Source organism: Pinus tabuliformis, chromosome Q (assembly GCF_031772625.1).
Source record: "Pinus tabuliformis cultivar Carrire ecotype Pingquan chromosome Q, CPIR1, whole genome shotgun sequence".
In the NCBI taxonomy this organism is placed as follows: Eukaryota; Viridiplantae; Streptophyta; class Pinopsida; order Pinales; family Pinaceae; genus Pinus; species Pinus tabuliformis.
This window is the reverse complement of record NC_142296.1, coordinates 770013903-770040031: the sequence shown is the minus strand read 5'-3', so window position 1 is coordinate 770040031 and position 26129 is coordinate 770013903. Positions and strand designations below refer to the sequence as shown.

The 26129-nt window shown below is 37.3% G+C and overlaps 1 protein-coding gene across 2 annotated transcripts in view; it reads left to right on the top strand.

The window, feature by feature from the left end:
- The window catches only part of LOC149221759 (uncharacterized), a 97421-nt gene extending 74249 nt beyond the window's left edge, over window positions 1-23172 (top strand). For both annotated transcript variants that reach the window (XM_089385226.1, XM_089385225.1), the window contains exon 3: window positions 22612-23172. In XM_089385226.1, coding sequence (XP_089241352.1) covers window positions 22612-22878 — 267 coding nt within the window. In that variant the 3' untranslated portion in view covers window positions 22879-23172. The remainder of the gene's footprint in view (window positions 1-22611) is intronic.
- Window positions 23173-26129: the final 2957 nt, after the last annotated feature.

The following is a 26129-nucleotide window of genomic DNA, read 5'->3' as shown; positions in this document are numbered from 1 at the left end:
ATATATAAGATGTAGAAGTGATGATTGTTTACAATGAGGACTTGCATTTATATACCTAAGCAGGTGTCCTTTTGTAAATGGGCATGTCTTTTAGACATGCCTTTTCACTTAACTTAATGACTATTTAACCTAATTAATATTTAATTATTTAATATTTATATTTATTTTATTTAATTACTTGTTATGAATTATATTCATAACATTATGATGATGGTTTTCTAGCTGGTTATAAATAAGGACAGAGTTTTCCATATGGAGCATGTTATGGACTATATTATATTGGAGCTTAACTCATTGGGAGGATGACCCCCTTGAAGAGTCAATTGGATATGTGTTTAGCCATCCATGGAAGGATCATTGTATGGTGTTTCCCTACCATAAGGGTGTTTTGATATATGAATTTAAGAGGGGTTTCTATCATATTATTGGATATATTATTTGTGATTCAATTTGCACAATTAATGATCACAACAAGTGGCGCTTTAGAGCTCTTTCCCAGGCAAGAAAGTGGAAGTGTTTTTTTCCTTATTTTTGCAAATGTTCAAGGGGAAAATTAGGGTTGTAAAATTTAGATCCATTTTTGAAGCTCTTTGTGTAGAATTTGAAGAAACAAATTTTAGATCTAAGTTCCTCTTGAAAAATACTTGATTTAAAAAAGAGTTTGGGAAGTGAAGATTTTGTTGATTTAAACTAAACTAAACCATATTTTTTGTTGTTGATGACCACAAATATTGCAAAGAAGATATCTTTTGATAGAGAGCCTAGATTGTAGCTATATCAACAATGGTTGGTGTAGAGTAGTTGTGCAATTTTGAGATTGGGGTCATGATAATAATCCTAATTAGCATTAAGGATGTTAGGACCATTTAAAATTTGTTGCCTCAATAATCTAATGGAGCCCAAGAATAGTGAAGTTAAGAAAAATGATCCACAAGTGCATACATATTCAAGAGAGTTTGGAAAATACGAGGAGCTCTATATCATTGGTGAGACATATCCTTTCATCAAATAAGAGTATATCAGAGACATATATGGTTGGGGTGATTTAGAGGATTCTTGTGATAACTAATATATCGACAAGTATCGTTTCTAGAATGACAACTATTTCCAACTTCTCTTTGATGACGCTACTGTCTCCTATGAAGTAAACACCATGGAGGGAAGTCTAGAGTAGGTCATGACTACTAGTTTTCAACGTGCATATTCTACAATAGTAGTATTCTTCTATATCCACAATTCACCTTTTACAACTATGTGGATAATATTTTGGACAAGGATGGTTATATTTATTTGGATTTGTATCATCATGATTAGAATTTGGGACACAATACTTAACCATTCATCAATAATGGTTGTTATCAATTGGGAATTATGAGCATCGAGACATGGGACCCCCATTTATGGACATCTTAGGCTATTCAACGTCGAGGCTAACACTTGTACAGGGAACCTAGTTTCTTGGATTACTTTAGCGTGTTTGTCAACACTCATACATGGCACCCTAGTTTATGGTTGTAGATCCTCACTACAATGTAACGGGGGTTTGGAGAGCCCACTAGACTAATAATAATGGCGAACATTCAATGAAAGGTAGAGTGGGTCCATTATGTTTGTAATTATTAAATGAGACCCACTAGGTAGTTATTAGGGAGTGAATGTAAAATTATCTCATTTAGAAGGTCCGCTAGGTTGTCAGCATTTAATTATGATTAGGGTTTTCCAGCTATCATGGAGTCCTCTTTATAGAGCATCTTTAGAGCTTAGCTCATTGGGAGGATGCCTCCTTTGAGGCAAGTGCATATGAGTTGATTCTCACATAAAAGTATCATTGTATGGTATTGCCTTATCATGATGGTATTTTGATATACAGAGTTAAGGGGATTTTCTATCATATCCTTGGATATGTTGTCTGTGATTCAATTACAAGGATTAAGGATCATAAGAACTACTGTTAGGGTTTTCTTCTTCATTGTTTTGATTTGTGTCTATGTTTTTGTTAAATTTGAAAATAGCAGTAAGAATGATGTAGTTTGAAAATCAAAAGCAGTTGTGGAATGTTGAAACCCTTTGCGTCCTTTGTAGACTAGGAAAAACAACTAGGGTTTACAATTAGAAACTAGGAATTGGTTTTCTTTAGGTTACAAGCTGGTATTATTCCCTTCTTTGGTATATATAAAGGGATTTCTTGAAGATTTTATAGAGCCTTCATTTCAATTTTTTCTAAACCTTGGTAAGCTGATTTTGCATTGGAAGAATCATCCTAAACTAGATAGGTTAAAATTGATCACATTAGTGAAAATTGCATTGTTCTAAGTGCCAGAATCTACAAACTCATATTGTAGAAAACAAAAAATCAAACACATTGAAACCTTAACTCTCAAATGTGCATCTCTGTTTATTAAATCTGAAATAGTAGGTAGAATACTATAGCTCCAAAACTCAATAACACATGACCACACTGTTGATTTTTCAAGCGCAATAGATACACACACTAATTTCTGAGAACTAATAATTACTTCTAATGTAGATATTCTTTTAGAAATTCCAATTTATCATTAAGAAATTACACTTCAAAATTTCAACCATAAATGTGTTGAGAAACCAATGGGCTAGCAAACTAGGGTTGATTTCTCTTACTTGATAATTGCTTGTGAATGTTTGTTGGCTTCTTATTTCTTATATTATGTTCTCTTCATCAAACGATTACCAAAACATAAAACCATGAAGATCACAAGAGACAAAGAACACAAAGATATAGGCTCCAAGCTAGGGTAAAACCCCACAAGGGGAAAAACACAAACAACTCCTCTTCTTATAGAATCAGATCAAAGTGAGAAATCCAAGACCCAAAAACCAAGACCAAGACCTCCCGCAAGACCCAAGTCAACCCAAGAACCAAGACCAAGACCTCCCATAAGACCCAAGTCAACCCTTCTGCAATCCTTCTTCAACGAAGTCAAATCCAACAAAGTCAACATTGGTCAGCACCTTAAAAATTTGATCAAACTCTGAATTTTTCGGCCCTGCAGTGACCCTGAAATTTTCGACCCTGCAACAGATCACAAATCTCACACGTGCGGCAAATTTAGGCTAGAAATCAAAAGATTCTTTCTCCTTTGACCTTCACTTTATCTCCTTTTACATTTTCTCTTCTTCCTTAAACTTTCTTTGTTTTTCTCCTCTTTCTTGCACGTAAATCAAAGTTGTTTTTTTATACAAATAGTTCAAATGGGATTTTGACATGTGACAAATTTTCTTTTTAACTCAAAAAATCCTAGAAGCATGAAGAACATGCTTTTGACCAGAAAATAACAATAACAATTATAATTTCTTTTTCTTCTTTTGCTTTTACATAAAATACATATTGATACAAGTACAATGATAATTATGAAGACTGAACCTAGTTACATTTTCAACAAAATTCACACGGACAATAGAGATCACAATGCACAAAGAGAACACAAGATTTACCATGGGAAAACCCATTTGGGGGAAAAACCTAACAACCTTTTCCTTAGAGAAATTCTTTAGTTCAACAAGAGATACGCCTAATTCTGCTAGTCAATATTGTTAGAAAATCAAAAGGTAGGAAATTTTTCTTATCTTGATAATTACTTTTGATTTCTTTGCAATCTTATTAATTTCTTTTATGTTTTCTTTATCTTCTTATCATCAAACAATTACCAAAACATAAATGTATGAAGATCAAAACAACAAGTGACATAGTATGTAGGGTCTCAACCAGGGAAAAACCCCTCTTCTAGGGGAAAACTCAAAAGTTTTCTTCTCTTCTTTTAGAACCAAATATAATGAGATAACCAAGACCTTTTGACCAAGGCAAAGACCACCTCCAATCCACCAAGTCAACCTCCCAAGATAGTCCTTTTAATCAACTTCTTCAATACTGCATCAACACTGCATCAATACTGCTTCAACCAAGAATTTCGACCCTACCGCATAGGATTTCGGTCTCTATTGCAAACTTGCAATTTCAGTCCCTTTCTGGAACCCAAAAAACTCGCACGTGTGAATGAATTGAGAGGATTTCGACTTCCTTTTGCTTGACAAATGATCCTTCCTCCTTCGCTTACGATTCTTCTTCTTTTCTAGCCTCTTTACACCTTATTCTTCACTTTAAATTGCAGATCTAACTTCTTGCTTGATTGATAGCTCAAATAGGTCGAACTACACTTCTATATATAACCTTTTGTGTGGCTGAATTCCCTTAATAAGGCCGACTTGTCTTCTCTTTAGTTCGACTTGGTGGAGGAGTGACAAATGACACTATTTACATAAAAAATGTTTTTCTTCTTTGACACAATGAGCCCAAGAAGGGTTTATTACAAAAAGACAAGGACAAGGACTCATGAAACAAACCCTAGAAGTACACAATGGGTGCTTTGACCTAAAAACAAAATAAGCAAAGCATAAAAACCCATGCTCATAATTAATTTTCTTTTACAAATAATTTTCTTTTTCTTTTCTTTTGACAAATACATTACATCATGACTCAAATACAATTATGAAGACCAATACTAGTTACATTTCTCAACAAATATGATGGCTAAACTGACCTACAATACAATGGTCAAACTTGGTCAAACTGCCCTCTTGTCAAGCTCAATAAACTCAGCCCTGTTTGATCTTCTTAGGCCAAATTTTGACCACCCATAAATTGCCTAGAATATTCCCCAAAATTTTGGCCCTGTTGCCTAGAAGTTCAACCTGCTCTCTAGAATGTGCCTAGAAAGTCACATGTGCGATGTCAAAGAGAGAGAGAGAGAGATATGCTTGAGATGAATTCATGCTTCTTTGCCCTTCTTGTCTTTCTTCTTCCTTCACTTGAATGCCCATTGCCCATAATACATCTTCTCGTGTGAGAGGTCGAATGGTGCCTTATGGAGGAGGTCGAGTGCCATATATATAGTGTTCTGCCTAGCCGAATGGGTGTCTCTCTGCCTGGGTCTGACTTGACTTGACAAGTTTGGAGCCAAAAATTCAAAATTCAAAATTTTCTCTTTTGAAATCGACATGAAGAACATGTCTTATATTAATCATTTCATGGGCTGATCAATAAAAATGATGCAAAGAACATGTCTTACATTTTCATAGCTACAATTTCATGGGCTAATCAATAAAAATGACCGACCATAGCTACAAAATTCAACACACACTTGTGGCAACCCTCGACTTCCTTTATATATTAGGAAAAAATAGCAGGGTTTACAATCACAAACCTTGAATTAGTGTGCTCTAGGTTAGGTTAGAAACCCTTGCTGAAGAATGGAACTACTTTCGGTCTTCATGATTGTCATTTGACTCATGTATTGATGTAAATATTATTTGGAGAAAGAAAATGATGTAAAGAATAAAATATAATTATTTTTGGAGCATGGGTTTCATGCTCAAGTTATTGGTCGTTAGGTCTCCTATGGTTTATCATGAGTCAAAGAGTCATTGTTATTGTAAAAGAATCTTTTGGGCATTTGTATCATTAAAAGAAAAAATATCTTGTATATGGAAATGTCTGGAAGGCTCCTAAGAACCAAGTCGGCCAGCCTACATGAAGTCGACCTTGTGAGGGAGAAAGGCTATATAAAGAAAGGATTCGACCTCATTTGTGAGATAATCAAGAAAAATACATTCTCGGTTCGATCTATAAAGGAAGAAGGAATGTGAGGGTCATAGAAGACAAAGGAATGCTAGCGAAGAAGGAAGAGGCTCTAGAATTAAGAGAAGGTTTGAAATCTTGTCATCTCTTGCTCACACGTGCGAGTACCCTAGGGTTTCTAGGGTTACGTCAAGTCTAAATTGCGGAAAGAGTTGCAGGCTGTCTTGACATGGACGATAGGCTAGAAGGGCCTTCATTTTAAAGGGATCTTGTTGCATTATCCTTGGAGATCGGCTGGTTGACTTGGTTCTTGGTGGCAACCTGGGTCTAGGGTTTGGTCTTAGAAGTCTCCTTTGAAGTTGATTCTATAAGAAGAGTAGTTCTTTTTGGGTTTTCCCCCTGGAGGGGTTTTGCCTTGGCTTGGAGCCTATATCTTGTGTTTATTGTGTATGGTTGTGATCTTGTTTTGGCATTTATTTAATGATAAGAACATAAGCATAATAAACAAGAAGAAGAATATAAATCACCAATAACTGTCATGAATGGAAAAGATAAATCTAAATGCCACCTTATCTAATTTTCTAACATGGTATGAAAGCTAAGGTCAAGGCATGGGCAACTAGAAGATCACTTTAGTTTGAAGGACAAGACGTAAGGACTATTAGTAATCTACTTGAGGGTTGAAATAATTTGAGCTAAGGTCGTCGAGTTTTGAGTTAGTTAAGGCCTAAAATAAGCCTATCTTCATCATTGTTTTAGCTATAGATCAGATCAAAACTTGAAATCAGAACCGCAACCCTGAAACAAGGGCATAAGAGGGTCGCTTGAAAAAGTTAAGCATGATTTGATGAAAGATACATCCCTATAATAGAGCGAAGTCTTGGAAAATATTTTTGGGTTGTTTGTGGTGGCTAGATCAAGTCACATTTAGTGAAGGATCATGGGTCTTGTAGTGGATTGTTTGAAGGGGCCATAAAGCCTTAAATCAAATTCAGATCAGGGCTATTGAGGTCGCAAAGAGGTTACCTTAAAGAAGAAGGGAAGCTGCAGTAAATAAATCCATTGTTAAGCTTGATATTAAAGGCTATTATAGTGACAACAAAAAGCCCTAGTCGAGGGGCTGAGGTTGTAGAGTAATAGTGGAAATCCTAATCTATTGTTAAAGGCATTGAAGTAAAAAGCAAGGAGCTGTAATGGAAGCCCTAGTTTGAGGGCTGAAGTTTTAGAAAAAGGCTTAAAAACTATCAAGATATATATAGATCAGAAATATGTACTTGACCTATTGATAAAAACAATTCATCCACAAATTATTTGAAGAAGAATAAGGATGAGTTAGAAGCACAGTTATGGTAATTACAATGTACCCTAAGCAGAAAAACAAAAGAAGCAACAACTTGGTAACTTGAATTAGCATCAAGTGGCTTTGGATCATTTAAGGTAATTAAAATCTTGAAGGAAGCACTGTTAGAAAGATCGAGACAAAAGTGGAAGTAATCATGCTTTGATCAAGATTTTGAGATCTTGAAGAAGGTCTTGTAGCAACTTCCAAGTGATCACGAAAGACAAAGGTACGTGGTCCTTAAGGTATGTATATTTGTTTAGCTTAAAGATAAAAGGGTTGATAAAGTGATCCCTGTTTTCTAACATGTTTTGTATGACTAGAATCTAGGGTTCATAAACTTTGCAAGTTTTGGTATCTAAGAACCCTAGATAAAACTTGGACTAGAAAACCCTAGTTAAGAACCCTTACCCTAATTTGATTGTTCCCTCATAGAAACTCTAACTCTTTGAATTTTAGGGTTTGTAAATAATCTAGGGTATATGATAATCTTGAGCGAGGGTGGAATTGAAATTTAGGATATGAATTCAAAACCCTAGGGATGATGTTTCTATGAGAGTTATCAAAGGAATTTAGGGTTTGTCTGAGAATCCTAGGAGAATACCCTATATGAAAACCATGAAATCCTAGGTCATTATCATGCTCTTGTACTTGTATTTTGCTTGGTCATACTTGTCGGTGAATGTTGCAAGTACATAATGAAGGAAGCAAAATGAGAAGGATGGACTAGCGAAGTAGTCCTTGTGCTTGTTAATGATAAGCATGATGGAAGGAGGGAACTGTAAGGACCCCGAAGAAACTAATGATATGGCATCATTGTATTTTCTAGAAGAATCTTGATTTAGTATGGCATCATAGACAGAGGAATGTGATAGTAGCATATTTAAGTCTATTTGTTTGAATTGCTTGAAATCATCTAGTCCTTAAGAATGAAAAGCTTCGGGACCATTCTACATAAGTATTCATCCATATATTGTCTAACATTATGTTAAAGGAAGTCATTTTGCTAAGGTGGATCATCATGATCCTGTAAGAGTCATCATCATTGGAAGGCTCTTGAAAGAAGCATTATGACAATATTAGTACATATTCCATACTATATGGAAACAATTCTCTGAAAAGAATCAACGAATGCAGTTAGTAAAATTGTAAGCTCTTTGTGAAATACATATAACTAGATGATTGCTTGAAAGATTAGGAACACATGTTTAAGAGGTAACCTTTAGGTAGGATTCATATAATCCTAGAAGAAAGGTTGGTCACATGCATAGTGAATCTTTCATTTGATTATATGATGCCTAAGTAGATGAATTTGACTTACTCTAGAATGGATAGAATGTTAAGACTTTCTTGCTAGAATATATTTACTAATAATCAACATCAAGTACAATCTCCAGAAGCAAATGGTAACTTGGTAATCAAGTTCGATCCTTAGGCACTCTGATGTATGAAGGAACATTCAAGTGGAGATGAACTATAAGGATGTTGATGATGAGAAAGTTTTCATGATAAGGTAAGTCTAATATTTTATTGTCAGTTATCTGGTTAATAGATTGTTTTCATACCTGGAAGAATGTTGCAGGATGACAGTTGAAGCAAGTTCACCTGTATGAACGAAATGTATGAAGAATGTTGAGGGATGTTCAATATATGGTACCTGGCAACTGTGAAGTCAAGATGCGCTCATCTTGGGATTGAAAGGTAGCAGTGCGAGAAGATAACTTGAAGGTCAAAGGAGATCACTTTCTTGAGGAAGCTATGATCAACTGGAAACTTGGGAAGGCTCAATATAATGCCTTCATCGAAATTGACAAGTTGAAATTGATTTGCAAGATTAATGTTGTGGAACTTGTCACTAGATTAAAAAGGATGGCTTTGTGATACCTCGAAAGGAAGCAAGCTCGATATGATGAGATGTAGAGAAAAGAGCGAGCCAGGCAACTATAAAGAATTGGCATCTGATACTCTTATGAAGACAAGCTAGAAGGCTTGTGGATATGACTTCCCAATTATAAAGGAAGTCATAAATATCCTCTAGATTTGAGGAGTGAAGGAGTCTCCTTGAATAGGAGCAAGGATCTATTCTCAAGTTAAAAGGAGAATAGGGATATCCTCTCTAGGTTGAGAGGTAGTGATGTTGGACATCACATATGCATTCTCTGCTTCATGTGTTAAGCACTTGACTAGGACTAACAACCATAAGTTTAAGTGAAACACTTGGAGAGAGAATGGTAGAGGATTGGATAAGCATCTATGGTTTCCTTGAGGATAGAACATCCAAGAAAGGAAAGGGACCAACACTCTTTGAGGATGTGGTAGGTATTCAAGATAAGAGTGGGCAAAGAGGATCGATATTCTTTGAGGATTCAAGGAAATGAATCCAAGATAAGAATAGTCCTAAAAGGTCATTATTTGTGGACATCCGGATGGGGTATGTCCCTTGTAGAGGAGTGCGTTATCACATGTAAAGTCTCCCAACATAATGCTCTTGAATGAAGTAGAGCTTGTCCAGTTAGGCCTCAAAGGACAATGCTGGTTGATCAGAATGTTGATGCTTATAGTTGGCTTATCAATCCAACTCTTCTTATGAGGACTTTTCAAAGGGAGTATTGTCCTTCTACCAGTTGGACAATTATGAATACCTCCCTTGCTAAGAAGGAGTGTTGAAGAATGTAACTAGATTCGGTCTTCATAATTGTCATTTGACTCATGTAATGATGTAAATATTATTTGGAGAAAGAAAATGATGTAAAGAATAAAAGAAAATTATTTTTCGAGCATGGGTTTCATGCTCAAGTTATTGGTCATTAGGTCTCCAAGGGTTTATCATGAGTCAAAGAGTCATTATTATTGTGAAAGACCTTTTCGACATTTGTATCATTAAAAGAAAAATTATTTTGTATATGGAAATGTCTAGAAGTGTCCTAAGAACCAAGTTGGCCAACCTACATGAAGTCGGCCTTGTGAGGGATATTTGAGCCCTAAGAAAGGATATATAAAGAAAGGGTTCAACCTCATTTGTGAAATAACCAATAAAGCACATTCTTGGTTTGATCTACAATAGAAGAAGGAATACGAGGTTCATAGAAGACAAAGGAAGGCTAGCGAAGAAGGAAGAGGCTCTAGAATTAAATATGAAATCTTGCCATCTCTTGCTTACACGTGCGAGTACCCTAGGATTTATAGGGTTACCTCTGTTGGAAAATTAGAAAGGCAGAAATATTTTCTTTATGTTGATAATTACTTGTGATGTTCTTATTAACTTTGTTGTGGTCTTCTTTTATCTTAGTTCATCAAGCAATTACCAAAATCATAACACAAAGATCAAAGGCACTAGATGTAGGCAGACAACCAGGGAAAAACCCCTATCTAGGGGAAAACCCAGTCAACAACTCTTCCTTCAATAGTTTCATGAGATGATCCAAGACTCCTTGACCTAGACACAAACTTCCTCCAATCACTAATTTAGCCCTTCCTTTCTTCTGCAGATGATGACCTTCCAGCAACAACTTCGACCTAGCACTTCGATCTTGCAGCAACAAAGTTTAGACTTCCAGCAACAGATCTTTGACCTTGTAGTGGAATCCAAAATTTTGACCCTAGTAGTAGCCCAGTAACTACGCACGTGTGAGAGAGAGATAGCCCAAAAATTCTATCTTGTCTTTTGCTGCAATTATCCTACTCCTTCTGCAACTTCGCACTTTTTCTATTGCTTTTTCTTGAGTATCGAACTTACGTGTGAGATGCTCCAAATGAATCGAACTGCACTTCTATATATAGCCTTTTTTGGAGTTCGAATTACCCTCATGTAGGCCGACTTGATCAAGTAAGGGTCGACTTGGTGTGGAGGTGACAAATGCCTAATTTCACTCAATAATAATTCTTTTTACATGATTCCAAAGCAGTCCTCTTAAAATGGACAATGACTCTACTGACTCAATATAAAACCTAGAAGTCCTCAATGGGGACTTTTGACCTAAAACATGATGACGCAAGCATGAAACCCATGCTTTAGTAAGTCATAATAATAATAATAAAAATTCCTTTTTCTTTCTTTTGATAAATACATTTCATTACGACTCAAATACAATTATGAAGACCAAACCTAATTACATTCTTCAACACTCCCTCTTAACTAGGGAGGTATTCGTATATATACAAGTACATGGAAGGTCTCAAAACACATGAACCATGAAGAGTTTAGGCACACTTAGTGCCATGGACTAGATTCTTGACCAGGGAAATCTATCCGGGTGGGACTAAGATGGACTAAAGCTTTCAGCCTCTCTAGGTACCATCAGGCTTACTTGCTAACCATCAACCCAGGGAACTAGGTGCGTAATGCAAGGTCAGAGCTCTATGACCAACGTCACCCTCCCTACTTTGAGAACTAGACATCAACACGCAGGGCAACCAGATGCCCTCCTAGGAAATGTGTATTACACACAAAGCCTCAACACATCAAATCTCTCCCGATCAAACAAATCGGTAACATCAAGCATGCTTCCAAAACTTCAAGAGATTTACCTGAACAATCACAACCCCAATTATTAACAACCTTTCAAATACACATAAACAGGAAACTTCAGGGTTTTCAAATATCTAGATGCTGCTTCACAATTTATCACAGTAGGTCTTAGAGGCTTCCCAAGAAAATCTTGACAAAAGTTTGCTCAATCATACAACTTCCTTTCACATGCAGCAACATATTCTACAACTCGATCTTGCTTTCCTTTCTTTAGCAGTATCTCAATATACATTCTCCAATTTCTTCTTTAAGGTATCCATCATGACTACAATATGCCCTTCCTCTTGTTGAAGGAAATGTAACTAGGTTCGGTCTTCATAAATGTACTTTTGATATTTGTACTTACTCAAGAAAATAAATATTATTTTTATTATATATATCAATGAGTTTCTTGCTCATTGAAATAGGTCTAGCACATGTTAAGTGCTATAGGTGAGTCAAATAGTCAAAAGGAAATGTTGAAGGCCTTAAGGGCATGTTACACCATGTATTAGGGTCAAGAGAATACCTCCAAGCAAAGTCAAGTCCCCTCCTATGCAAAGGCACCATCAAAGAAGCTCCTTCAAGCATGTTACACCACCAAAGAAGCCATTCGAAGCAAGCACAACAAATCAGCTTGCAGATTGTCCCCAAGTCGGCCTTCTAGTCGACCTAAAAAGAGGGACAATCCTCTATATATAGAGGTTTCCCACTCCATTATAACGCATTGAAATATCTCTGAAATCAGCGAAGGGAAGTAGTCGAAAAAGAGAAGGGAAAGCCTAGTCTAAAGGGTCTCCAAGTCAAGCGAAGGAAGAAGGCCGAAGTGAAGAGGACTGTTTCTAGGGCTAGAAACAGTCACACGTGCGAAGAAGAGGAGGGTAAGTCTGTGGGTATGACAGTAGGATCAAACAGTTCATGAATTAGTGTTGGTTGGGTTTGAAACTAGGCCTACAAGGCCTCCCAAGTCAAGTGAAGAAGCCTATCTCTCTAGCGAAGGAAAAGGACCCTAATTCTCTAGGGTACCTCTCACACGTGCGAGAATTAGGGCTGTGGTACTGTCACACTAAGCCTACCACCATACATCAAGAAGGAACTCGGATGATCAAGAGAAGGAATGAGTATCCTTAGGTGAAGGATATCACTAAGTAAAAGTATCTCTTCTAGAAGATCTACTTATAGTGGAAGGAAGAATGAAGAGCTGGAAGAAGGACGAAGTGTCGGGGAATGAAGTGCCGTAAGGAGGTAGACAAAGTGTCGGGGAAACATAGTACAAAGAAAAGGAAGGACTTGATTTATGCTTGGAGGTTCTTCTAGTCAAGGGTCTAGGGTTTGACATTGATCAAGAAAGAAGCTTCAATTAGAGAAAACTTACCGAAGGGTTTTCCTCTGAAGAGAAGCGAGGTTTTGGTCCTGGCAAAGAGCCAACATCTTGTGTTCTTGTCTTTATGTTTTTGGTAGCAGTTTGATGAAACACACACACTAATAATAAGAAGAAGATCAAGCTAAGATAATTCTGAAAGTGCTTTACAAATTTTTATGAAGTTAAGAAGAATTACACTACACCTAATTGCCCTAGATTCTTCAACACCTCTCAACTTGGGAGATATGCTTCTTTTCTTTATCAAGGTTCCCTTTATTCTTCTCAATGATGAGATCTATACTCCTTTTTCCATGCCTTGTAATTGGATGCTCCTAATTTGTTTTCTCCCTTCATTGAGTTAGACATTGTTCTTGAAGATAGTAGGCTTGAATTCTTATATGATCCTTTTACTTGATGACTCTTATTCAAACTTCTTAAAACTCCTTATTCTCCTTTCAATAGATCTTCAGGCTGCTTTTTTCCTTCATCTTTATCTTTGCTCCGAAATCATGTTGGAAAATCAGAAAGCCAGAAATATTTTCTTTATGTTGATAATTACTTGTGATATTCTTATGTTCTTATTAACTTTCTTGTGTTCTTCTTTTATCTTAGTTCATCAAGCAATTACCAAAATCATAACACGAAGATCAAAGACACCAGATGTAGCCATGTTCTTCTTCTTTTTTTGAGGACCAAACTTTCCAAATTGTCCCTTTCTTTTTGTCATTGCAGCATAAGCTTGACTTTGCTCACCTGCTCCCACAACAGATTTGGCCTTTAGTCTAGATTATTCAATCTTGCAAAGTGACCATAGATCCTAGAATGGAGTAGCTTCTTTCTTCCCATAAATACTTGAAGTAAAGTTACCCCACTTCTATGGTAGTGCATTTAATACAACTGTAGTCATTTCTCTATCAGACATGACTTCTCCCAGATCTTGTGTTGAGAAATCTAGGGCATTAGTATTAGGTGATTTCTCTTTGATTAGTAACTCCTTGTGAATTCTTTTTACTTCTTTAGATTAGGATCTTCTTCTTCTTCGATGATTAGTGTTCTTCTCCAACAAACAGTAACCAATACATGAACATAAATATAGACAAGAGACACAGAATGTAGGCTATCAGCCAGGGCCAAAGCTTCTCATTCTTTGAGAGGAAAACCTGCACAAATTCTTCTTATAGAGATTCCAATTGACGAAGATCAAGACCAAGACCCTTGACCTGGTAGCCTCTCCAAGACCAAGACACAAGTTCTCTTGACAGTCAACCTTCTCCTTCGATCCACTTCCACTTCGGTCTTCTTCGTATCTAGACCTTCTACATGTGATAGCACTGATACCTTGTCTTGTGATCTTCTTCCAAGATCATCACTGTGGTATAGCACCGAGACAGTCAGGGGATGTCACTGTGATATCACCAAAATCTTGTCTAGCTTCTCTGCTTCAATCCGAAATATGACCTCTGCAATTACACCAAAACAGAGAGAGATACCCTTCTTGTAATTATACCGAATGTGATTATTGTAGTCTTAACTGAATTTTCTCCTTGCTGTACCAAGACAGAGTTTCACCCTTGGCACTGTAATCTGAACTTGCTGCTCTTCTTGTCACTGTAATGTATCCATCGAACTCAGAAAAGATCTGAACTTATGTTGACTGAGATCAGCCCTTACTGTCCCTTCATGTCTTCGTTGTCACTTCCATCGAGCTTGTCTCTCTAATACCCATCCGAAAAATTCAGAGAGATGTATCTGAAAATCTCTATCTGTGGAATAGGCCGAGGTGCCTATTTATAGTGGTATATCCGTCATATTTAGCCAACATGAAGATATGTATAGGCGTGTCTCCAAACTGTGAGCCAACATGAGTTTGTTACTTCTTTTTGAAGCCGACATGAGGACTTTTGCTTGTCGTTGGAGGGTGTTAAATTGGCAACTAGGGCCAAACTCCATGTGGGTCAGCTTATTTATGGAAGCTGATATTTTTATTGGATCCCTCTCGTCGAGAGGTGTAGGATTGATCCAAAGATCATCTGATTCCGATAAGTATTTATGGAGATATGAATTTATTTTGTTTATGTAATTATTATCAAGCCGACCAGCTCTCATGTAGGCTCTAGAAGCCCAAACGTCATGCCTATTCAACCTTACGCTTTTAGTATAAATAAAAGAAGATTTGATCAAAGGGTTTCCCCACACATTGTGGGGTTTGTCCCTAGCTCGCGCCATATCTTGTGTCCTCTTGTCTTGGCTTGTCTTCTACGATTTATGTTTATGTTCTATCTGCAGTTTATCTTAATGCTGATGTGATTGCTAACTGTGAAAATTTAAATAAATTGCTCTAGCATAGAACATACCAAAACTTAACATGGTATCAGAGCTGAGGTGAAGACAATGCCCAAGCAAGAGTGAAAGAGCAATCACCGAAGACAGTTGGGAAAGGACAAAAGAATCAGTGCATTCCTCATCCCTCTTCAAATTCACCAAGGGTGAAGTTGAAGCAGAGAATATTATCAGAATGGCGCAGCGGAATATGGCCTACCTCAAGATCACTTCATTGGAAGACCGGATCTCAGGGTGGAAGGAAAGGCAGATAACTAGTTCGGCCATTATGCGAAGGAGTGTCCGAATGGTAGAGACACATCTCTTGATGAAGATAACAATCATTCCAGGGACATCTTCAATGATCAAAGGAATGAAAAGTAATGCAGGTCTTCAAGGAAATGGCCGACTCTTCATAGAAAGCAAGGAACCCCAGGTATGAAGAATCAAATGTTGTTTATGATAAGATAAAGAAGCGTTATCTTGTATTGGCCCTTTGCTTCAGATTCTTTGGGAATCTGGCTTATTGATTGTAGTGCTTCAAGGCACTTCATCGGATAGATGGGTGCACTCTCTAATTTGGTAGAGATGGAAATAATCGTGGGATCATACTTGGAGCCAATGCCACCTATCCCGAAAAGGGTGTAGGGAATGTTACCCCTCAATTGAATGAGGGTAACTCGATTCATTTACCTGAATCTCTTTTATGTACTTGATCGAACCTGATGTCCATCTCAGAAATGGAAGTCAAAGGTTGCAGGGTGGCACTTATCGATGGAAAGGTACGTGTTTGAAAATAGATTTTTTAAAGATGTTTTTGAGTTCAGGGTTGTATCAAGTTGCAGGAAGTCCACTAGGGACCATGTCCATTGACTCAGCACCCGAGGTCTATGAGTAAGATGGTGACTAGGATGCCTGAATTCAAAAAGAAGCATGAAGGTACATATCTGAAAAGTACCGAAGGAAAATATTATAAGGGGACCATTCCCCTCATGCAGCAGGTTCACAGGGTTGGAACAACCCGAGGAGTTTGAGAATCATGTATACAGGTGGAAGAAATCCCTCTATGGCTTGAAGAAAAACACCTCGGGCATAGTATGAGAGGATTGATAGCTGTCTAATGCAGCTGAGATTCACTAGGAGTGAAACCAATCCAAACCATTACTCGAAGGTTGTGGATGATAAACCTCTCGTACCGGCACCTATGTCTGACAGGTGCAAACCCTCTCATTTATAGAAGACAGAGGGAGTTGGATTCTGAATGTGAGAAGATAAGCTGCAAGCTTGTGATTGCCTCGAGGATCTTAACTTTCAGAAGTTATATGGTAATGGTGTCAGACCAGATTTGGGAAATGCCTCTAAGTTTCATAAACTCATTCGCATTGATGTTCTTGGAGAACCTTCGTCTGGACATCTATGTTGCAGTTAGCATGGTGAGCTCATATTTGGTTGAGCCTCACTAGATTGGTGCCAAGAATCTTCTAAGATATCTTCAGGGCACAATCTCTCATGAATTGAGATACACTGCCGGAAATATGAAATCACATGATTATTCGAATGATGAGTGGGCAGGAAGCATGGAGGATCACTAGAGCACTTCTCAGTGTTGTTTGGAATCTGCCTTGATATCCTGGATGAGCAGGAAGCAGAAGTCGGTGACTCTGAGCATCACCAAGGCAGAATACATTGCTGATAGTATGGCCTTCTATGAGGCAGTCCGGTTGCTGAAGCTCTTCAGTGAGCTGTTTGTACACATGATGAATACCACTGTGAATCTCTGTGACAACCAGAGATGGGATTCGATTATTGAGGAATCCCGTATTTGACAATTGCTCCAGCAGATAGACATCAATTACTGCCTTATCTGGGATATGGTAAGTCGATGATCAAGGAGGCTCCATCACAATGAGATGATGTACAGGACAGAGCCCTGAGGAAAGATCAAATTTGTGATTTTCCCGAACGACTTGGAGTCGTCGAGAGACCTTTGTAAAAGGGTCCTGCATGCTGCATACATTGAGCTCTAGGAGCTTTGGGGGGCTTGCAGTTCTATTGGAGCAACATACGACCACAGGGTGACTCACCCTCCCCTGGTGGTGCGCACTGAAACAAGATGATTCGCTCTCTTGTGGGACAAGATGATTCGCTCTCTTGTGGGACAAGATGATTCACTCTCTTGTGTAGCAGGATGATTAGTTCTCCTGTGAGGCCTGGATTGATGTGTTCTCCATGGCGATTATAGCAGGATTGATGTGTTCTCCTGTGAGGCCTGGATTGATGTGTTCTCCATGGCGATTGTAGCAGGATTGATGTGTTCTCTTGTGAGGTCTGGATTGATGTGTTCTCCATGGTGATTGTAGCAGGATTGATGTGTTCTCCTGTGAGGCCTGGATTGATGTGTTCTCCATGGCAGCCTGGATTGATGTGTTCTCCATGGCGATTGTAGCAGGATTGATGTGTTATCCTGTGAGGACAGGATTGATTAAGTTCTCTTGTTGAGGCTTCCTACCCATGCAGTCTGGGACTCATGGGAAGTACCTCTCATCTGATCAATGAGCAGGGAAATGAAGTTAGGGACCATAGTAATACCGATGGACGCATCGTTGTATCTACCGTACTCCCTATGCTAGGATGTCCTCCATTGATCTGGGATCAATGATACTGGTCTGGGACCAGTGGTAGGAGTTGTACATGCTATGACGCTGACTTCGGGTCGGCTGAGACTGGTCTGGGACCAGTGGTGCATACTCCGAGACTGACTTCGTGTCAGTGCAGTACTGGTCTGGGACCAGTGAGAGTGGTACATACTATGAGGCTGACTTCGGGTCGGTTGAGACTGGTCTGGGACCAGTGGTACACTCTCTGAGACTACGATACTGGTCTGGGACCAGTGGTAGGAGTGGTACTTACTATGAAGCTGACTTCGGGTCAGTTGAGACTGGTCTGGGACTAGTGGTATGCACTCTGAGACTGACTTCAGGTCAGTGGAGAATGATATGACTCATTCTCGATCAATTCTTCTTCTTCATAGTTCAGCGGAGATGAGCAGAGCAGAGCAGAGCCAGCAGAGCAAAGCTAGCAGAGCTGAGCTGAGCAGAGCAGAGCCAGTAGAGCTGAGCAGAGCAGAGCCAGCAGATCCAGCAGCGCTGAGCAGAGCAGAGCCAGCAGCGCTGAGCAGAGCAGAGCCGAGCCAGCAGAGCTGAGCATAGCAGAGCAAACCCAGTAGAGATGAGTAGAGCCAACAGAGCTAGGCAAAGTAGTGCAAGGCACTAATGGCAGAGATAGTACAGTCGTACATATGGATCAGCGGATGGAGTTCTCCCTAGATGAGAGGGAGTGTTAAATTGGCAACTAGGGCCAAACTCCATGTGGGTCAGCTTATTTATGGAAGCTGATATTTTTATTGGATCCCTCTCGTCGAGAGGTGTAGGATTGATCCAAAGATCATCTGATTCCGATAAGTATTTATGGAGATATGAATTTATTTTGTTTATGTAATTATTATCAAGCCGACCAGCTCTCATGTAGGCTCTAGAAGCCCAAACGTCATGCCTATTCAACCTTACGCTTTTAGTATAAATAAAAGAAGATTTGATCAAAGGGTTTCCCCACACATTGTGGGGTTTGTCCCTAGCTCGCGCCATATCTTGTGTCCTCTTGTCTTGGCTTGTCTTCTACGATTTATGTTTATGTTCTATCTGCAGTTTATCTTAATGCTGATGTGATTGCTAACTGTGAAAATTTAAATAAATTGCTCTAGCATAGAACATACCAAAACTTAACAGAGGGCTATTTGACAATCCGATAGACTAGTATATATTCGTAACATGCCCAAGAAGGGCTCTCCATACATGACATAGACTCTTTGACTTTAATGACCAATCCTAAGGCTTTCAATGGGAGCCATCTAAAAATAAAATCCCTTGCTTATGAAACCCATGAAGCAAGCATAATAATAATTTTATTTTTCTTCATTACATCATTTACAAAAATCACAATTACATGTCATTATGAGGACCAAACCTAGTTACATTTTTCAACACTTGTGGACTTCTTTCGACAACCTTGTGTGAGAGTTGCTTCAAAACAATTGAGGAGAATTTTTCACATAGACTAGGCATATAAATAAAATCAACCAAGACATTGCATTTCACCTAGTTTAGATTTTCATTTCACCTTTGTAACTTTCTTTCTCTTATGGCATATTATTAGCTGTGGGCATTTTATTTTCCTTGCAATATTACATTGGCAACCTTGTGCTTATCTTTGATTAATTTGCTCATTGTCTATCTACATCTTTATATTTTACTTGAGCATTTCCTTTGAAGTACAGGTCCTCTCTCTTGCAAATTGTATTATCTGCTCATACTTTGATACTTTGCCACTTCATACCATACTTCTTGCAGCGTTGTTATTATTGTGACTTGAGACATCTATTTGCAAGTATCCTTAATATCCATTGAGCATTTGTTAAGGCACTGGTCTGTCATATTTAATCTTATATCTGCCTCATTGATCCTAATTGAATCCATTTTAAACATTGCTCATAAACTCTTAAAATTGCTCTAATTAATAATCAAGTTACACTAATAATAATTGTCTTGCCCTCATATCTCCTAGACTTGTTGTTCCAACAAGTTTCATCCACTTTTCATCCTTTAGGGACTACCCCCCCTTGACTTAGCTAAGAGAGAGTCTAAACGGAGTGAGTAGGGTATAGGTGACAGCCCCTACTCTGAACATTGTGCCTTAGGTGTACACTTTGGGTGACAACGGGACAAATATATTTAATAAAAATGTACAGAAGACATGAGATGATGTTACAAAATAGGGCCCGCTTATATGCCTAGGCAGGTGCCCTTTCATGAACGGTCATGTCCCCTTAGACATGCCTTTTCAGTACAAATTATTATTTAATTAATTATTGTTATGATCATTATTATTATTATTATTTTTAATAAAATTATATTCATAACATTATTTTTTATTTTTTTATAAATTATATTATTTTTATATAATGAGTAGTTTTACAAATGTAGACTGGATAGGAGAGATTGATGACAGAAAATCAGCATCAGGTTATCCTTTGAACATTGGAAATGGTGTAATTTCTTGGATAAGTCAAAACCTCTGTTGCATTTTCATCAACAAAATCAGAATATAAATCAGTAGTCAGAGCAACTTGTGAAATAGTTTGGCTATGCAGAATATCGAATGATTTGAAGCTACTACATCAGATGTGGCTAACAGTTTTACATTGTGACAATAAAAATGACAAAGGAATCCAGTTTTTCTTTCACAAATAAGACACAGAAGTTCATCATTATTACATGAAATAGCAAGTATGTAATAAAGGAGATAGAGCTAATTTTTTGCAGGTCACAAGATCAAGTACTCAATATTTTCATTGAGGTACTCATCAAAATAAAGCTGGTTTTTGGCAGGTCACAAGATCAAGTACTCGACATTTTCATTGAGGCACTCACCCAAATATGTTTTTGGAAACCCATTTAGTTGCTGAAAACAAAATAAGCATTAAAGGGGCTGCTAGCCTGCTAGACAATATAATGCTTATTTTACATGTCTTAAGCCTTTGGGGTCATTAGTGTTCAGTTATAAAGTTATTCATATAATGAAAGGACGAGTAGTAATCAAGTGATTCTGATGAAATAAGCCGTAATCTGTTCCATACAGGAAAAAGGGAACATGTTCCCCCCCCCTTTTGATATGCATATGTATGCACCAAATGTAAATGACATGAATGAGAAATAAACCATTAATTTGTCACTTTGTTCCATACAGGAAAAAGGGAACATGTTACCCCCCTTTGATATGCATATGTATGCACCAAATGTAAATGACATGAATGAGAAATAAACCATTTATTTATCACTTTTTATCTGTCCACGTGTTTCAAATATTTTTAACATTCTATTGTTAATTTTGTATAAAATGGTAAAAGATTTAGCGTTACACTGAATGATTGCTTAGAGAAAATTCAATAATGGAATACTAGTTTCTGCAATTTATATCTGTATCTGGAAGTAATGGGTTTGATATTTTGTCCGGGCCTTTATAAAGTTCCAAGATGGAACAACCTTTTTCATATTAGTCTGGTCTAAGTTGTTTTGGATTCCATGTCGTAAAAGCATGTAATTTCCAAGACGTAATGGGCAGTATGTATGGTCAATTATCCTTTTCATTCACAAAGCAAAAGGATTCAACACTTCCCATGGCTGGGTCTCTCCACCTTAAGTATAGCTGCGTTGCAAAAATATATTTGCTTCTTTTGATATGTTCCAGAGGTTAGTTCCACCAGTGGCATAAAAATGCCTATTATTTTCTCTTTGTTTGTCATATTATGTTTTGGATTTTCTCAAAATTTCAGGACATTTTATCTGAATTATATATGGATATTTATGCTGTAGCCTTGTTCAGTGCATCAGTATGTCACAGGGGCAGGTAAAGACATCTTTCAAGGAATTGAGAATTAAATCTGACACTGAAAATTTGCACCTGGAGATACATTTCACTCGGGCATTCTAACATATACTGGATGTAGTAATTGAGGTTTAGGAACACTAGTTCATAATGCACAGATCTTAGATTTTGGTGTGCACTAGTTGCATTTGTGTTCATTTTTTGAAGGTCGGTTGTGCAGCAATAAACGCAGTAAGTGTCAGTCAAACAGTGTTTATTCACAACTGCATAACATTCTATTCTATATTTTAGCAGTTTCTTTATTAGGCAAACAAATTTTGGGGAATCGCATCGTTAGTTTTATTAATTGCTTCTTTTTATCACTTGTAAGAAATCTCAAAGAATTCTTTTCGTCCAACCCAAGATCTTTTCTGAATTTGATGGGCATATTTTTAGCTAGCTCATGGAAATGTACGATGAAAACATCTGTCATCACTCTCTTGATGAAAGCGATTGGGAAACATGGTGCTATTTGCCACATAGATTACATTTTGGGAACCTGAAATGTCTATCAAGCTCTAACTGCGATGGTCAAAATGAATTCATAAAGGATGGTGCATGAGACTAGATGTTGGGAACCTGATATGTCCATCAATCTCAGACTGAGAAAGTCAAAATGAGTTCATAATGATGGATGGTGCATCAAAATTCTTTGACACCTACACAAGGGCATCATGTGGAAGAGACCAGAATGTTTCCTATAAAATGAAAGCATTTGTACAGTTAAAAATGTAAAGATGAATCTGGATGCATCTGGCAACTACTGTTTAATTTAGTTGAGATTTCAATGAATAACAGGCCCTGATTCTACATTGTTATGGTTATTTTGTGTCTAATTATGAATTTCTAAACTTTATGGTGAGGAGCAACAACATAAATACCTTAGATTAAGAAGTGTTCAATGATGGAAGAGTTGTTTTCTAGAATAATTTCTTTTAAGCTGTATTTTGGTTGTCTATGCTGACGAAGTTTTGTTTTGTTTGGTGTAAAAGCTACACGAAGCAATTATGCGTGAGGATTCTACATTATTTGAAGAAGGCATAATTATTGAAGAATTCAGGAGAGGATTTATTCTTGGTGACAAGCTTTTGCGCCCTGCTATGGTTAAAGTGTCAGCAGGACCAGGTCCTGCAAAAGCTGCAGAAGATTGTGAAAATGCTGCAGAACATTCTGCTAAATCAGCTGAAGAATGCAAGGAAACAACAAAGGATGCTAATGCATCAGATTCTTCTGATGTCTCAGAAGAGAGAGAGGCATAATGCTTTGCTGCTCAAATTTTGTAGGTTTGTTTATTTTCAGGCTAAATTCATTATTCTTATTGCCTTGTGGGCCTCAAAGTTTACACAAAGTCTGTTTGAGTTGCTGAGCCTTCCCTATTGTAAATGGCAAGCAGACAACATGGTTGAGGTATTTTATTTTCTCTAATGATAGCAGTTGGTCTGTGGCCACTGGCCATTTGTTGTATTAGATAGAAGCTCCTCTCCATAATTTAATATATGGTTGCAACTTGCATGTTACAATGTGTTAACAGTGAGACAGGTCTTTTATTGCCATTGGTTTTCCAAACCTTGATAACTATTTTTACTTGAGCACCTTTGTTCTTGTCTTCATAATATAGTAGGGTAAAGTTTTCCCCATGGGATTCTTAAATGGGGAAAACTTTATAATTTGAGGCCTTTTTAGGTCAAATAAATCATAACTAGATTCAATTTCGTCATAAGTGTGGTCTGCAGTTGGTTCTCTTATTTTTCATCCTATTATATTTGATACTGCCAGTTTTGTGGTCCTATTTTAAATTAGTGATTATCCAAATGAATACGTTTGGGTGGAGTTTAAGATTGTGTTCCTTTGTTTACCTCTTAATTTTCGCATCTCTGGCTAAGAAGCAACTGCCAGGAATGGCCTTCTTGCATTGACGAGGCAGCGTGGGAGGGGTGAAACATGTCTCTTGTTATCCTTCCGTACCATTAAACCAAGACCCAGTTAATCTGTTATTTTTTGTTTTGTAATTTGAAACAATTTGTTAAGTCTCCCATCGTTGTTTTCCTGGTATAACGCTATTGTAGAACACCACAATAAAAATATATAGGAAATTTGATCAGCGTACTGTATACGGATCACTTGATTCATGTCAGTACCCTGTTGAGAATGAATGAATGTTAAGACCCTAAATTTTGACTAAAAAATTGGTGGTTCTTGCAACTTTAGTTGTATGAATGTTTGATGAGGTATACAGTTGCTATATGTGAACTGTGGGATCTTGTCCAAGTTGTCCTGGTTAACTGTTTCTTTGTAAAAGTGGAGGATTCAAAGTTTAGTCATACTAAAGCTCTTGTTTATGGTGGTTCAAGTGGTTCAATTCAACTATTTAATCATATCTTCGTAGGCTTCTCAATTGTCAAGTGCTTGAATATATACACTTGCACTTAAAAAAATGGGTCCCCATTGATTCAAGTGGGGAACTATGTGAACTTTTGCTTTGTATGTTATCTGCATAGTTCAGAACTACATGCATGCTAAATCCACTTAGATGGTTTCAAGAGTTGATATTACTTGAAAGTTCTAAACGCTTAAATGACAGCTTGAAATCATTTAACTTTTAAACTCGATTAGTTGTAAAATTTCTATCTGTTCCATAGCGTGTGTACTTCTTGTTTCTATAATGTAATAAAAAGTGCAGTAAATTGCAAATTCCAGTGTCCGCAATACCAAGTTTGATGATTTGTTGCTTTTCATTTGGAACACAGTTATTAACCTGCTTTGCTTTCATATGAAAATGCGTCCTTGTGAATTCATGAGTTAAACACGAATAGGAGGTTTTGCAATAATATTAGACTTTAGGATCATCATAAATATCCTTGGTTGTGAATGACACTTCAAATGAAACAGTCAGTGATTGATAAAGCTGCGCTAGTTGTAGGAGTCAAAAGTGCGACATGCAAGATCATAATAGAATCAGAAAAAGCAGACTTGCAGTAATGGAAAGAGGATTTTTTTTTCTTCGTTATTTTAGTTACATGTAGGTATACAAAAGTATGTTTATGCCACTTGGATCTTATTTATCGTCTTGGGTTATATTTAGTGATGTGAAATTTAATACGCATTTGTGAAATAGGCAACACTCGATGTAATCCAATTTGGTGACATTAGTCTGCAATATCTCCCCCGATTGGTCACAACGACCAGGATACAAACTGAGATATTAAAATTTCCATAAACTAAGATATAAAAATTTCCTTATAGAGGCTGAACAATTCCATGACGAGTTTTCCTTCAATGCATTTTATTGAGTTGAAAAACCTGTGCCCGTTTCAGTCTATCCCATCTGCATTGTACGACTTGTTAGCTTTTCCGCACTTGTGCTTTCCTTGTAAATGATTCATCTCCCATTCCGCGTGTTTTTTCATAGTTCCATACATTGGCTAGTGCCTTATATCAGCATTTGCATCCCTCCTATCTGTGGGTCTAACCATCGTGATCCACCTATTATTCAACATCAATTTGGTGATCCTCCAATCCACTGACCGTTTCTCCAAAGGGTGTGAACATCTCTAGAGTAGTGTCAACTGCGACATTGTTTATCTTCCTATTCAAGTCGAACCATCTTGATCTGGTGGCGACTTGACATCCCTTTTCTGATCCTCCTATCCAATATGACTGCTACTCTTAGGGGTGGCATCTTTTGATCAGTGTTGGCTTTGTCAACTTTAAAGCCGTCTCGTGTTCCATCTTGGTGAGTAAACACGTCATGTCTTTTAGTGTTTGAGGTTTATTTCAACAATTGTTATAGTATTTTTGAACACAGCATTTAATGTTTAGGTTTCACTATATTGTCCAATTCACTTCTTCAACCCAATGTATTGATGCTTAGGTTTCACAATGCATGGTTTTCTCATCAAATTGCTTCGTTTTATTATCAAATTGCTTTTCAATGTAAGTAAAAATGGAAGACTTCACTGCAATACATCCATCCAAAGTGTTATTAAATGTGGAAATTTCTCTCGTGTGAATCTGTTTTTACCTTGGCCACAGTCTTTGCAATAGGCTTTGTCACCTATAGCAAGTAGACCCTTGTTTACAACCATCTTGATAATGTATACTGTTCACTGACTATTACAAGAGAATGTATACTGTTCTCTGATTCATTACAAGGCAGTTTAGAGATTAAGCAAGACATATACGTCTAAACATGAGAAGGCAACCTAAAGATTAAGAATTCTCAACCTAAAGATATCACAAAGCTTTGCCTCTAAACACAAGAAACACCTTCAACCAAACCCTACTTATACCACCTGCAGATCCACATATTATGAAAATGAAAAAGGACTTTAAATCATTGTTAACAAGTTTTAGTAACAATATTATTCCTATCCGCTCATCTCCTGCAAAGTGAGGTCCAAAATATATTATTCAACTTGTTAAAACTTATCTGATATAAGCTTCAGGTTATAGTTTCAATTTTATCCTTGGGTCAAAGGTGACAATTGAAGGCAACATTTACACCATAATA